The 16,159-nt window shown below is 41.3% G+C and overlaps 1 protein-coding gene across 6 annotated transcripts in view; it reads right to left on the bottom strand.

The window, feature by feature from the left end:
- The window catches only part of KBTBD3 (kelch repeat and BTB domain containing 3), a 33,221-nt gene extending 17,161 nt beyond the window's left edge, over positions 1-16,060 (bottom strand). The window contains exons 1-2 of one of the 6 annotated variants that reach the window (XM_044257730.1): positions 15,921-16,060; positions 1,606-1,685 (exon numbers count right to left, since the gene is read on the bottom strand). Coding sequence is in view for 1 of the 6 variants with exons in the window: in XM_044257736.1 (XP_044113671.1) it covers positions 1,623-1,669 (47 nt within the window). In the remaining 5 variants the exon portion in view is untranslated. The other 5 variants (XM_044257736.1, XM_044257734.1, XM_044257733.1 and 2 more) reach the window with 5 other exon arrangements.
- Positions 16,061-16,159: the final 99 nt, after the last annotated feature.

Below are 16,159 nucleotides of genomic sequence, written 5' to 3'. Positions count from 1 at the left end.
ATGAAAAGGACAAATATGTCCACTTTTTATTATTGCTATTCATCATAGTACTGGAAGTTCTTAGATCTCAATTCTTAGATCTATGATATTAAAAGCACAATCCATTAAACAGAGGAAAAATGCTAGTTGAATGTTACCAAACTGAAAACGTTTCCTCTGTGAAAGACCCTGTTAAGAAGAAAAGACAATCTATAGCCTGGGAGAAAATATTTGCAAATGAAATCTGATAAAAGATTAATATCTATAATATATAAGGAATTCTCAAAATCCATCAGTAAAAAACACCAAACAATTCAATTAAAAAATGGGCAGAAGATATGGAGAAATATTTCACCAAAGAAAATACAGAAATGAACACATGAAGGCATGTTAAATATCATTAGTCATGGAAATACAAAATTAAAACCACAATGAAATCGCACTACCTATCCATTAGAATGGCTAATAAAAAGATACTGATAATATCAAATGATTGAGAAGTCAGAGAGACACTGTATCATTCACATGTTGCTAATATAAATTATTTGGAAGTTTTTTTTTTTTTAAATATTTTATTTATTTATTTGACAGACAGAGAACACAAGTAGGCAGAGAGGCAGGCAGAGAGAGAGGAGGAAGCAGGCTCCCTGCCAAGCAGAGAGCCCGATTCGGGACTCGATCCCAGGACCCTGAGATCATGACCTGAGCCGAAGGCAGAGGCTTAACCCACTGAGCCACCCAGGCGCCCATATTTGGAAGTTTTTAAAAAAGCTAACCATGACATGGTGACTCCATCTGGTCAGGGAACTCAGGGTGCAGTTCTGCCTGATTCAAGAACCCAAACAGTGAGCCCTGCTGGCCTTAGAGCTTACTTTTGCCACCCTTCCTGGCAGAAAAGCTAATTCATAGCCCTGCTTACTGCTGAGTGCAGCCCCCAGCTTCACGCCACCAGGAAACCTGACCGGAGCATATGGGAAACCGAGTAGCTCAGCAGCACTTGAGAGAGTACCTAAGCAGGGTGCCTGCCCATCTGCAGAGCCCATGTGGTGACTCCATCTGTCTGGGGAGCTCAGTGTGTTTTGCCTGACTCATGTCCCTGACTATCAAGTCCACCTGGCTGTGGAGGCTGTTATACAGCCTTTCCCCATGTGGGGAAGCAAATCTGAAGCCCTGCTTGGCACTGAAGATAGCCTCTAGCCCTGCCCAATGAGCAAGCCTAACCAGAACACCTGGGAAGCTGTGTAGCCCAACCTACACCTAAGTGTACAACAGCACCTGAGTGGAGCACCAAGCCAGTTGGGCTTTCCATCTGCAGAGCACAGCTGGTGGCACTGTCTGACCCAGGAGTTTGGTGGGTAGCTCTGCTGGATATAGATCCCCAAAATCAAGCTAAAGGGCCATGGAGACTGTCTTACAGCTCCACTCAGGCAAGGAAGCATATTTGTAGCCCTTCCTAACTGCTGAGTATAGCACCAGTCCTACCTGAGAAGTTTAGCCAGAGAATTCCTGCAGAGCGCATCCCACAGCTTCGTGTAGGCAGGAACCCACCAGCCAGAGGCACCCAGCCTGACCTCAGAGTTCAGGCAGCAGCCTTGCCCAAACAGAGACCCTGTCAGCAAGCCCCACCTGAACAAGGATGCTACCTGCTGACCGGTCCAGAATCAAGGTGAACTGACTGGGGGAAGGCCATTTCTGGAGAAGACAACCTGTAAAGTATGGAAGAGGAGACTGCTTACTCAAATATGCAGATAACAACACAAAGAAGCAAGGATGATAAAGAATCAGATAATCATTGACATCACCATAGGGGGGTAATAAAGCTCCAATAATTGACTTTAAAGAAATGGCAGATCTGTGAATTGTCTGCAAGTAATTCAGATTATTCCTCTTAAAGAAGTCCAGTTAACTACAAGAAAACACAAATAACTAAACAAAATTGGGGGGAAAATGCATGAACAAAATGAAAAGTTCAACAAGAAATAGAAACCACAAAAAGAAAGAAAGAAGAAAGAAAGAAATCCTATAAGTGAAGAATCTGGTGACTTCCCTGAATAATTCAATTGAGAACTTCAACTGTAGGGGCGCCTGGGTGGCTCAGTGGGTTAAAGCCTCTGCCTTCGGCTCAGGTCATGATCTCAGGGTCCTGGGATCGAGCTCCACATTGGGCTCTCTGCTCAGCAGAGAGCCTGCTTCCTCCCTCTCTCTCTGACTGCCTCTCTGCCTACTTGTGATCTCTGTCTGTCAAATAAATAAGTAAAATCTTTTAAATTAAAAAAAAAAAGAACTTAAACAGCAGACTCCATCAAGCAGAAGAATCAGTGAAGTATGAAATAGGGCACATGAAATTTTCCAGTCAGAACAGCAAAAAGAAAGAATTAAAAAGAGTAAAGAAAGCATACAGGACTCCTAGGACACCATCTAAAGAACAAATATGCATTGTAAGAATCCCAATTCTTTGGGGAAAAGGGGACAGAAAGTATTTAAAAACAATAATGGTTGAAAACTTCCCAAACATGAGGAGAGAAATGGATATCAGAATAATGACACCCAAAAGACCCCAAGTAGATCGAATCCAAAAAGGGCTACATAGAGACATATTATAATTGTCAAAAGTCACAGACAAAGAATTTTGAAAGCAGCAAAAGACTGACACATCACAGTGATGTGTGATCCCTCCCATAAGACTATGGACAGATTTCTCAATAGCAACTTTTCAATCAGGAGAGAATGAGGTGATACATTCAAAGTACTGAAAGAGAAACAGAAGCTGTTAACTAAGAATAGTATAGCTGGTGAAGTAGTCTTTCAAAAATGAATGAGAGGTAAAGAATTTCTCAACAAATAAAAGCTAAGGAAGTTAATTAGCATTACATCTGCCTTACAAGCAATACTAAGGTAGTTTTTCAAGGAGAAATAAAATGATGCTAATTAACATCATAAAAATATATAAATGTTTGTAGAACTGGTAATAGTAAATACAGTGAAAATCAGATTCTCCAATATTGGGGAATTGTATTCTCGAATATGTAATTTATTTACAACTCTAGTTTTAACTATGATAATTTATTTTTGGATACATATATATACATATACATATATAAAATATATGTAAACTGAGGGGTGCCTGGCTTGCTCAGTCTGTGGAGTATGTGACTCTTGATCTCAGGTTTGTGAGTGTGAGCCCCACAATGGGAGCAGAGATTACGTAGAAATAAAATCCTGAAAATACTATATATATATTCACCTATACATATATATATGAACATATATACTGAAACATTAATAACTGGAACTGTGATTGAGGGAGAAGTAAAAATTTAAAGTTTATGTTAGTAAAATTGAGTTATTATCAACTTAAAATAGAATGTTATAAATAGATTTTATGTTAGCATCACAGTAGCCAAAAAGAAAACCCTGAAGTGGTCACATGAAAGATTATGATAAAAGAATGACAAAATATTGCCACAAAAAGTCACCAAACCACAAAGAAGCAACAAAGTATCTACAAAATAGAACACAGTTAACAAAATGGTAGTAGTAAGTCTTGACATATTAACAATTTAAGTGTAAATGGATTAAATTCTCCAATCAAGAGACACAGGATAACTGAATAGAGAAAAATACAAGATCCAATAATAAGCTGCCTACAAGAGATTTCCTGTAGCTTTATTTATTTTATTTTATTTTTTAACTTATTTGTCAAAGAGAGAGCACACAAGCAGGGAGAGCTGCAGGCAGAGGGAGAAGCAGGTTCCCTGCTGAGCAAGGAGCCTAATATGGAACTCAAACCCAGGACCCTCGGATTATGACCTGAGCCGAAGGCAGCCACTTAACCAACTGAGCCATGAGGGCATCCCTCCCTGTAGTTTTAAAAACACATGCAGACTGAGAGTGAAGGAATGGGAAAAAAGTATTTCACACAAATTGTAACCAAAAGAAAGCAGAGATGCTATACTCATATCAGACAAAAGAGACTTTAAAAATAGTCAGAAGGGAGATTCAAATTAAAACCACATTGAGATATCACCTTACACCAGTTAGAATGGCCAAAATTAACAAAACAGGAAACAACATGTGTTGGAGAGGATGTGGAGAAAGGGGAACCCTCTTACACTGTTGGTGGGAATGCAAGTTGGTGCAGCCTCTTTGGAGAACAGTGTGGAGATTCCTCAAGAAATTAAAAATAGAGCTTCCCTACGACCCTGCAATTGCACTCCTGGGTGTTTACCCCAAAGATACAGATGTCGTGAAAAGAAGGGCCATCTGTACCCCAATGTTTATAGCAGCAATGGCCACAGTCGCCAAACTATGGAAAGAACCAAGATGCCCTTCAACGGATGAATGGATAAGGAAGATGTGGTCCATATACACTATGGAGTATTATGCCTCCATCAGAAAGGACGAATATCCAACTTTTGTAGCAACATGGACGGGACTGGAAGAGATTATGCTGAGTGAAATCAGTCAAGCAGAGAGAGTCAATTATCATATGGTTTCACTCATTTGTGGAGCATAACCAATAGCATGGAGGACAAGGGGCATTAGAGAGTAGTAGGGAATTTGGGTAAATTGGAAGGGGAGGTGAACCATGAGAGACTATGGACTCTGAAAAACAGTCTGAGGGGTTTGAAGTGGCGGGGGGGTGGGAGGTTGGGGTACCAGGTGGTGGGTATTATAGAGGGCACAGCTTGCATGGAGCACTGGGTGTGGTGAACAAATAATGAATACTGTTTTTCTGAAAATAAATAAATTGGGGAAAAAAAAAATAGTCAGAAGAGATGAGGAAGGTCCTTATATAATGATAATGGAGTCAATCCATTAAAAATACATAATTGTAGGGCACCTGGGTGGCTCAGTGGGTTAAGCTGCTGCCTTCAGCTCAGGTCATGATCTCAGGGTCCTGGGATTGAGTCCCGCATCAGGCTCTCTGCTCAGCGGGGAGCCTGCTTCCCTCTCTCTCTCTCTCTGCCTGCCTCTCTGTCTACTTGTGATCTCTGTCTGTCAAATAAACAAATAAAATCTTTAAAAAAATACATAATTGTAAATGTTTATGCACCCAATATCAGAGAACCAAATATATAAAGCAAATACTAGCATAAGTGACAGAAATAAATAGCAATAAAATAATAACTGGAGACATTAATATCCTACTCAGCAATGGATATACCATCCAGAGAATCAGTAAGGAAAGAGTAGATTTGAATAACATTATAAATCACAAGGACTTAAGTGACATATACAGACACAGAACATTTTGTAGGATAGAGCAAATGTTAGGCCATAATACAAGTTGTAGCAAATATAAGAAGACTGAAATTACACCAACTATTTTTTCTAGCAACAATCATATGAAAGCAGAAGTCAGTAATGGGAAAATTTGCAAATAAAAAAATTTTAAGTATATTATTTGAGAGAGAAAGAGAGCAAAAGAGAGAGAAAGGGAGCATGGAGCCAGGGAAGGGGTTGGGGGAGCTGAGGAGGAAGTTGGGGGAGGAAGTTGGAGGAGGGGTTGGGGGAGCTGAGGAGGAAGCAGACTCCCCGTTGAGCAGGAACTCAACCTGAGCTGAAGGCAGTCCTTAACCAACTGACCCAGCATTACCATGATATCAAAGCCAGATAAGGCCACTACAAAAACAAGAGAAAAATAAAACAAAACAAAACAACTTACAAGCCAATATCCCTGGTGACTAAAGATGCAAAAAGTCTCAACAAAATTATAAAAAACTGAATCCAACAGCACACTAAAAGGATAATACACCATGATCAATTAGGATTCATTCCTAGGAGGCAAGGATGAATGAACATATGCAAATCAAAAATTGTAATTTACCACATTAATTAAAAAGATTAAAGTCATATGAGCATCCCAACAGATGGAGAAAAAATTTAAAAATTCAGCATCAATTCATGATAAAAATTCTCATTTGGGCATAGAAGCAAATTGGGCATAGAATTCTCAAATAATAAAAGGCTATACATGACAACCCACAACTAACATCAAACTCAATGGTGAAAGGTTGAAAGGTTTTCCTGTAATATTAGGACCGAGTGAAGGTTGTCCACTCTCATCACTATTTAACACAGTACTGGAAGTTCTAGCCAGAACAATGAGGCAAGAAAAACAAATAAATGGAATCAGAATTGGAAAGGAAAAAAGTAAAATTGTCTTTGTTTGCAGATGATGTTTTGTATACAGAAAATCCTAAAGACTACACCAAAAAAACATGTAACAACTAATAAATGACTTCAGTGAAGCTCTAGGATACAAAATCAACATACAAAAATCAGTAACATTTCTATATACTAACAAATTAAAATTTAAAATAAAGAAAACAATCTCATTTACAACAGTGTCAAAAACAATAAAATACTTAGGAATAAATTTAACCAAGTAGGTCAATGACTTAAAAATTGAAAACTATAAAACATTGTTGAAAGAAATTGGAGAAAACATAAATAAATGGAAATACACCCTGTGTTCATGGATTGGAAAAATTAATATTATTAAAATTTCCATACTACCTAAATGCCTCTGTAAATTGAATGTAATCCCTATCAAGATACCTAAGGCATTTTTCATAAAAATAGAAAAATAATCTTAAAATTCATAAAGAACTATCTACACAGCCAGAGTAATCCTGCAATAGCCAAAGTAATTCTGAGAAAGAATAGCAAGGCTAGATGCATCACACTTCCTGATTTTTTTAAAAGATTTTATTTACTTATTTGAGAGTGTGTATAAGAGAGAGCAGAAGAGGGTGGTGGGGGAGAGAGGGGGAAGGGAGCAGCAGACTCTCCATTGAACAGGGAGCCTGATATGGGGCTTGATCCTGGAACCCTGAGATCCTGAACCAAAGGCAGATGTTTAACTGACTATGCCACCCAGACGCCCCTACACTGCCTGATTTTAAATTATATTACAAAGCTATAGTAATCGAGACAGTATGGCACTGGCATAAAGACAGACACATGGACTAATGGAAAAGAACTGCGAGACCAGAAGTAAATTCACACATAAATGGACAACTATTATTTAACAAGGATGGCATGAGTACTCAATGGTGAAAAGATAGTTTCTTCAATAAATCACACTAGGAAAATTGGATATTCACATGCAAAAGAATGGATACCTCACACCATTCACAACAATTAAGTCAGTTAAATATTTAATGTGAGACCAAAAACTACAAAACTCCTAGAAGAAAAAGTAGGGAATAAGCTCCTTGACATTGGTAATAGCAATTATTTTGGGGGGTGGTGGTGGTGGATAAGACACATAAAGCACAAGCAACAAAATAAAAAATAAAGAAGTGGGATTATATCAGCTACAAAACTTCTACACTATAAAATAAGTGATCAACCAAATGAAAGGTCAGCCTACAGACTGGGAGAAATTGTTCTTAACCCACGCATCTGATAAGGTGTTAATATCCAAAATTTGTAAGGAGCTTCTAGAGCTCAAGAGCAAAAAAAAAAAAAAAAAAAAAAAACCTCCAAGTAATCCAATTAAAAATGGGCAGTGAGGGGTGCCTGGGTGGCTCAGAGAGTTAGGCTTCTGCCTTCAGCTTGGGTCATGGTCTCAGGGTCTTGGGATTGAGCCCCACATCAGGCTCTCTGCTCGGCAGGGATCCTGTTTCTCCCTCTCTCTCTGCCTGCTTGTGATCTCTCTCTCTCTCTGTGTCAGATGAATAAATAAAATCTTTAAAAATTAAAAAAAATAAAAATAAATGGGCAATGAACATGAATAGATATTTTTCCAAAGCTATTCACATGGCTTAACAGGTACATGAGGTGATGCTCCTTGTCACTGATCATCAGGAAAAGGCTAATCAAAACCCCGAGATACAAACTCACACTTGTCAGTCTGGCTCTTGTCAAAAAGGTAAGAGACAGCAACTGCTGTTGGGGATGTGAATAAAAGGGAACCTTGAAATGAAAACTGGTGCAACCAATATAGAAAATAGTATGGCAGTTTCTCAAAAATTTTAAATGAAACTACAATATGATCTTAACCAATTCAGCTTCTAGGTGTGAACTGAAAGGACATTAAATCACTATCCTGAAGAGGCATCTATCTGCTGTGTTCCAGCAGCATATTCACAACAGCCGAGATAAGGTAATGACTTAAGTGTCTGTAGATTGATAAATGGATAAAGAAAATGTGAAGTACACACACACACACACACACACACACAGTAGAGCATTAGCCATAAAAAAGAAGGAATCCTGCCATTTGCAACAGCACAGATGGACCTTGAGGGTATTATGCTAAGTGAAATAATAAATGTAGACTGTAGAATGTCACTTAAATGTGGAATCTTGAAGAAGAAAAAAAACCTCATGGGAACAGAGAAAAGGTTGGAGTTTGCCAGAGGGGATGGGGGTAGGGGAACTGAGGGAAGGGGGTGAAAGTACAAATTTCCAGTTATAAGAGAACCAAATTCTGGAGATGTAATGTACAGCATGAGGACTGCAGTTAACAATGCTGAGTTCTATATTTGGACGTTGCTCTGGGAGTAAATCTTAAAAGCCATCAGCAAAAGAAAAAATTCTGCAAGGTGATGGATGTTAACTATACTTATTGTGGTATTCATTCCATAATATTTACAAATAGCAAGTCAGTCTGTTGTACACCTAAAACTAACACAATGTTATATGTCAGTTACATCTCACTAAAAATAAAACTAAGTATACATTATATTAGCCAATAATCACTGATATGAGCACATTTATCCTAGAGAAATACAAATCTGTACATGGTTTATCATAGCACTTAGAATTGTATGATCAAAAACCATAAACATCCAAAATGTTGCTCAACATATGGACAAGTATACTGACTGTCGTACTTCCATACCATGGAATACTGCCCACCATTAAAAAGGAACAAGCCATGGGGCACCTGGGTGGCTCAGTGGGTTAAGCTGCTGCCTTTGGCTCAGGTCATGATCCCAGGGTCCTGGGATGGAGCCCCGCATCGGGCTCTCTGCTCAGCAGGGAGCCTGTTTCCTCCTCTCTCTCTGCCTGCCTCTCTGCCTGCTTGTGATCTCTCTCTCTGTCAAATAAATAAATAAAATCTTTAAAAAAAAAAAAAAGGAACAAGCCACCGATGTACATCACAACTTAGAGGAATTTCAAGAGCATTATGATGAGTGAAAAAGGGCAATCTCAAAAGGTCACATACTGTATATTTCCATTTCTAGAACGTTCTTGAAATGACAAAATGTTAGAGATGGACAACATATTAGTGGTTTCCAGGGCTGAGGAACGTGGTGGGGGTGGAGGGGCAGGAATGCATAGGGAGACTTCTGCAGTGAATTGTAATAATCTGTGACTTGATCAGCTACAGGCATCTGTACATGTGATAAAATGACATAGGACTGTCCCCACACTTGCAAAATCAAGTTCCTGATTTTGATTTTAGGCAGTAACTGTGGAAGATGTTGCCCTGGGGAAACTGTGTAAAGGGCACCTGGGACTGCTTTATACTATTTTTGTAACTTCTATGTATATGTGATTATTTCAAAATAAAAATTAAAGACCACAAATAGAAATTCAGTTTAAAAACGGATATCCCAGTTTTGTTCTTGTTCAAAACACTTTAAAAATGCAAAGAAAACATTGTTTTCTTTTTTAGTGTAAGTTTCTTTTTAAGATTTATTTATTTACTTGAGAGAGAGTAAGCACAAGCAGGAAGGCCAGCGGCACATAGAGAACCCCAAGCAGACTCCACACCTGATGTAGAGCCCAACCCCACGACCCAGAGATCATGACCTGAGCCAAAATCAAGGGTCCGATGCTTAACCCACTGAGCCATCCAGGTGGCCTGTTCCTTGGTTTTCAAAAGAGAAGTTGAATATAAAAAAATAAAGCTAAAAGGTACTCAAACCTGAGACTTTAAAAAGGATAAAAACTGTATTTGTATATTGTGATATGAGTCTTGAGGAAATAAATTTTAAGAAACTTCAGCCACAAACACATTTTAATTAACTTTATTATCATTAAAAATATGTATTGAATTCGGATCTTGTGTTGGATTAAGTCTCTTGAGGCTCACTGTTCATTGAACCCAATGATGGATATATAAAGAATTCTCATTTCTATAAATAGTAAAAAAAAGCAAACTTTACTAAAAATTTTTAAGTTTCAGAGCACCTAGGTGTCTCCGTCGGTTGAGTATCTGCCTTTGGTTCAGGTCATGATCCCAGGGTCCTGGGATCGAGCCCGAGTCAGGCTCCCGCTCAGTGGGGAGCCTACTTCTCCCTCTGCCTCTTACCTGGCTTGTGTGTGCACTCTCACGCTCTCTTTCAAATAAATAAAACCTTAAAAAAAAGAATAAGTATTCTCAAACTTATTAGAGTCATATATAGATATTTACTTTTATGACACTGTTAAAAGATAAAACCTGCTGTGTATATTCTGTACAGAATGAAAGAGCAAAGAAGCTGAAATCTTCATTTCTTAAATTTGGTTGGAGTAAATGTGCACTCATAGTAGTAGTGTATTTTGCATATAACCAGAATTCAGGACTCAGGCTGAAGGAATAGGGTCCTAAGTAGCCCATCACCATACTGCAGCGCCTATGGAGGCTCTCTGAGGCTTTAGCTTCCTTGTGTTCAAGGCAGACACACCAATACATCGTACTGTTGTGATGCTTAAGCTATGTCATAAATAATAAATCAATACTGTCAGGTGGTGTATCAATATTAATGGTTAAACTCAGTAATAACATGTACTTAATAACATTATTGTTAAAACAATTTTAAATCTTGTTAAAAGATATATAAGGCAATTTTTTCTTCAAATACTCTGCAAATTCAATATAATATTTCACTGATTTTTTTTAAAAAAGATTTTATTTGACAGAGAGATCACAAGCAGGCAGAAAGGCAGGCAGAGCAGAGCAGAGAGCCCAATGCGGGGCTTGATCCCAGGACCCTAAGATCATGACCCAAGCGGAAGGCAGAGGCTTAACCTACTAAGCCACCCAGGTGCCCCTAATATTTCACTAATTTTAAGACACATTTTTTCCCACCCTAAACATATCTGAAATTGACAGGTATTTTATTGCTTCTGGTCAGGTAGCAACATGACCTATTTGTCCCTATGTGCATCAAACTGTGCATCAGAATGTGAAGAATGGGTATCCATGTCTTAAAAGACAGCCCTGGAGATAATAACAGATAGTCATTTAAGAAATGATGCATCAGGGGCACCTGGGTGGCTCAGTGGGTTAAGCCTCTGCCTTTGGCTCAGGTCATGATTTCAGGGTCCTGGGATCGAGCCCCACATTGGGCTCTCTGCTCAGTGGGGAGCCTGCTTCCCCACTCTCTTTGCCTGCCTCTCTGCCTACTTGTGATCTGTCAGATAAATAAATAAATAAAATCTTAAAAAAAATGATGCATCACTAATGCTCTTGATAACAGAATATGATGTAGAAAAACATGGACTTCGAGCTTCTGAGTTGCAAGTGAATTTGAAGCACTGGACTCAATGTGAAAATGTTTTAAGAGCATCTCAGCTAATTTTGCGTGTGTACTGGGGTGATATACGAAAATTTTAAAGGGGCTTTCCTTGAGTATGAAAAATACCAGGCGATAAGGAGTTGTATCGAGCTAAGGATGGCAGTGTTTTCTTTCTTCGAAGCGCACGGGACAGCGGTGTGTAAGGGTGCATCTTAGCTTCAACAAAACTCCTTCCTGCTCAAAACAATCAATTTTTAATACTGTTGTCTCCTTCTTCCTTTTAACATCTCCATTAAAATTTGATTTAAATAATTGAATCAATAAAAGTACAACAATCAAGTCTGACAAGATTGATACAAAGTAAGGACAGAAAATGCAGGTGCTGGACAGGAGTGCGGGATTCCACTGAGGCTGCACCAAAGACTGGTCTGGGCTTTGATTCCGTCAGGTGATGCGAGTTTGGTCACTGGAGTTTCAAAACCGTGTGTGATTTCTGGCCTAACCTAACTATTATTTGTCACAGGCTGCTCACTGTGTGCCAGGTAGGGAGTTAGTCAGGAAAGCATGGAGGATAGAGGCAGACTTGATCCTTGCTTTCCTGGTGCTTCCTATCTAGTGAGGAAGACTGGTAAATTAGACATTGTTGCAAAAACAGTGAAGAAACCTCTGGGAAAGGAACAGAAACGAACAAGGGGGGATATTCAGCTTCAGGGAGTGACCTTGGTAACACTTACAGAGGGTTCACTCTGTACTGCTGCTCCACATACTCTTGAGTCTTCAAAAGGAGTGTGTAGACCAGATACTGCTACTGTCTGTACTTCACAGGAAGGGGAGCTGAGGCCTTAAGACCTTCTGCAGTTTGCTCAAGGTTATATGGCAGGTCCCAGGGAGCTGGCCCAGGACCACGTGGCTCCAGGAGATTTTGCTCTGGTTCACTACAGTCTCAGGGAGTGTCTTCTCAGAAGGTGTCATTTAAGGGGACACCTGAATGACGCCAAGACAAGAAGTTTGGGGCGGGGGAGAAATTCTGTATAAAGCCCTAATGTGGGAAGGAGTCCTTCTGTTTGAGGACATGAAAGAAGGCCAGCATCACTAGAATTCAGTTAAGGAGAGAAGAATGCAGGGGAGGTAGGGCTCCAGAAGATGGGCATCACCTCATGTGGGACCCGATAGGCCCCGGGGGGCTGGAATTCCATTCTATGTGCAGTTGGGACCACAGAAGACTTCGCACTGCGCAGTGACATGGTCTGATTTATTTTTTAAAAATATCTTTTTGGCTGATGTGTGAAGAATTAATTTTTTAAAAAGGAGGTAAGAGAAATAGTGTCCAAGTTAATCATTTATTCAACAGATATTAAAAAGTTTACAGAGTAGCTGTTACTTTGGCAAGTACTGTTCTAACTACTGGGTGTATGGCCAAAACCAGTGGAGACAGGGTCCCCCACTCTGGAGTACACTCTAGAGTACCATGCACACACGCGCACACCCACACCCACACAACTACCGCCTCTCTTGCATCAACACCTTCTCCCCTGCACTGGACAGATTCCATCAGCAGACACATTGTAGTATCTCCCATCTTTAAATATCAAACAAAAATCTGTCCTTTGAACTTTCATTACCCTCTACCGACCATCCCGGTTTCCCACTCTCTGACCCAGAAAAAGTCTGTAGCAGCTTTCCATGCAGTGGCCATCTGAGCCCGCTACCGTCCAGTCGTCTCACCCGACATCCTGCTGAGTCAGTGTCACCACACTGTGCTCTCATCTTCTCTCTCCACGTTCTAGTTAACTCACGTTGCTAACTAGTCCCCCCTTCTTGCAACACGCATCTCTAGTTTCTGGAGCACAACGGTCTTCAGGATTCCTATCTTGCTGGCCTCTTCTACACTGTCTGGTCAGAAGCTCATATGATGCAGTGCTCAAGGGCGTGGACTTGAAGACCTAGCTCTGAAGATTGGCTGCTTCAGAAGTGCTGATGGCAGGGAGGACTTAGGAAAACAATGTTGCCCCTTCTCCTGCAGGCTAGATAATGATTCAGTCTTGCCAGTGAGACAGGATGGTGGTTTAGACCAGAGTGTTAACAGTGGAGAAGGAGAAATTTAGATGGTAACTCTTGGATATGCAAACTGAGGGGGGAAAGGTTGCAAGATTTCTTTATTGGGTAACTGGTAGAATTTAAAAAATATATATTTATTGGGGCGCCTGGGTGGCTCAGTGGGTTAAGCCGCTGCCTTCGGCTCAGGTCATGATCTCAGGGTCCTGGGATCGAGTCCCGCATCGGGCTCTCTGCTCAGCAGGGAGCCTGCTTCCCTCTCTCTCTCTCTGCCTGCCTCTCTTGTCTACTCGTGATCTTTGTCTGTCAAATAAACAAATAAAATCTAAAAAAAAAATATATATATATATATTTATTAAAGTCTTGAAAAGTTAAGCTTTGCAATGGACTAAAGTTGTGACCCAATAAGAAGCTAATGAACGTTATCTCCCCTGCTCCCTAAAATCGATGAAACTTAGAGGATTTCATTTGATGCTTTTCCAATCAAATTGAAACCCGGGAGAGGTTATGTGATTTTCTCAAAGTCACACAGATAAGTGGTGGTGGAACTGGAAAAAGAACACAGGTTTCTCAGAATCCCACTAAGAAGCGACAGCTCCGAATCTGGCAAGTTGACTATTACAAGCTTGCTGAACCCCTAACACTTCAGTCCTCCTTTTCCCCTCACCAATGTAATAAAAAAATATCATAATAAAATGTTTGGGATTCCTGAATATAGTTAGGCACACTTTATATTTCCTTAAGAAATAAAATGAGGGAAGTAAAGGTAGACAGAATATAAATACCAATGTTAGCTTATAGAAGAAGTAAAATCTATTGTAAGAGTTCATCAAAACGTGTATACTATTTGTAAAACGTAAGGTATGCATTAAATTCCCTCTCAAGTAGTTTATATTCTGACATACATAAAAATAATTCGGGATAATAGATGTCATAAGGCTGTGTAAGAATAGTTGCCAAATGAATTAAACGGAGAATTAAAAAAAAAAACAAAAAACTTCAGGGTTGTCCTCAAGAAAAGGTCGGGTTTTCCCTAAGCCTTGAAGGACAAGTAAGAATTTACAAAGTAGACAAGGAAGGGGATTCCATTAAACAAACCTAAAAAGAATGTCCACTGTAGTACCAGGGATAGAAGGGAGTGGGAAGAGTGAGCTTGTACATAGACATTCGCCTAGGTATGACATTTGAGCCGAGACCGGAATGACACAGAGGAACAAGAAATGTGATGACGGGAGGACAGAATATTCTAGGCAGAGAAAGCAAGTACGAATATCCACTGCACTATCTGTCTACGAGGCTGTACAGATGAATACACAGAGCTCAGTTCAATGCTAAAAGAATGGACTATGAATTCCTAAACCTGTTTTGAAATCGTCCCACAGATTTCTTTCTCATCTCAGATTTTCCATCAGTAACTAATTACTACTGCACAGAGCATGGAAGTGTTTTGGAAACAGTGAAATTTAAAAAGATCAGTTCAAAAAGCCAAGAGTGGAGAAGTTACCATATGCTCAGATACATAAAGTTAAAAATGGAGAACGGAGTTGTGATCATCGGGGACAGGAAAATTAGTAGTCACCGTATTCTGCACGTACCTACACATTTTCAGTTACTGCGGGGTTTTGGCACATGTTCCCTCTGCCTGGCCAGACTGTAAGCTCTCTTCAGGTGGCAAGCAGATCTTACATAGCGCCCCTGACACAGGCTCTTAGTATTACCCAAGTTGATCTATCAAGACAGTACGTTACACCCCTTTGAGGATTTGTGTGTGTTGGGCGTTCAGAACCCCACCTACCTGCAAAGGATTGGAAGGGGCTCGTGAGATCAGGAAAACTTAGAGAAACAAGCATAGATAAAAACAGAATAGAAGCCATCTTAAAAAGGGTGGAAATAAACCTTAGGTCGCTGTGTGAATGACTACTGCTGGCCCTGGGCTGACGTCCCCTGGCCGCCAAAGGGCGGAGGGGACCGTCTCCATCTCAGCGGATGGCATTTCATCGGCCGCGAAGTTGGGCATCGACAGGGCTCCGCAGAGGCCAGTACCGCAGGGGCTGCGGTCACGAGGGTCCCCCAGAGGCGTCCAGACGGCCCTCGGTCAGGCCTGGGAAAACCACCGAGCCGAGGCACGGAGCCCCCGAGGAAGGCTGCTGAGCTAAGTGCGCTCCGCCGCTCCTATGGCCCCCGGTGCCGGGGCCGCCGGACGGCCGCAGCGAGGGGTCCCAGGGCCGGCGGGGAGGCCAGGTCGGGGCGGCCGCGGGCACAGTCCCCGAGCGGCGCGCTCCCCGTCGCCCATAGCCCTCCCCCACCCGGCACACGGACGACCCAAGGGGCGGCCAGAGCCCCGGGGGTCCCCTCCTCCGCGGACCCCCAGCACCCGGCGCTGCCATCCCACTCCTCCCTCAGACCCCAGAGCTCACCCACCTGCAACTGCAGTCTCCGAAGTCTCCACCCTAGTCTCGCTGCCTCCGCAGGCCTGACTGCGATTGGCCTGAACCGCTGTCCCGTTAGCGCTTCTCCGAGTGTGACTGGCGTAATTAGGGGTCTCTCGGCCTTGGTCCCTCCCTCTGCTCGCCGCGAGGCCCCGCCCCTCGTGACGTCACGAGCTGCCGCAGAGCGCGGAGCGCAGAGGCGGGCCTCCGTCTCCGCCCCTAGCCCATCTC

Source organism: Neovison vison, chromosome 7, assembly GCF_020171115.1.
Source record: "Neovison vison isolate M4711 chromosome 7, ASM_NN_V1, whole genome shotgun sequence".
Lineage (NCBI taxonomy): Eukaryota > Metazoa > Chordata > Mammalia > Carnivora > Mustelidae > Neogale > Neogale vison.
This window is presented reverse-complemented; position numbering and strand designations above follow the sequence as displayed.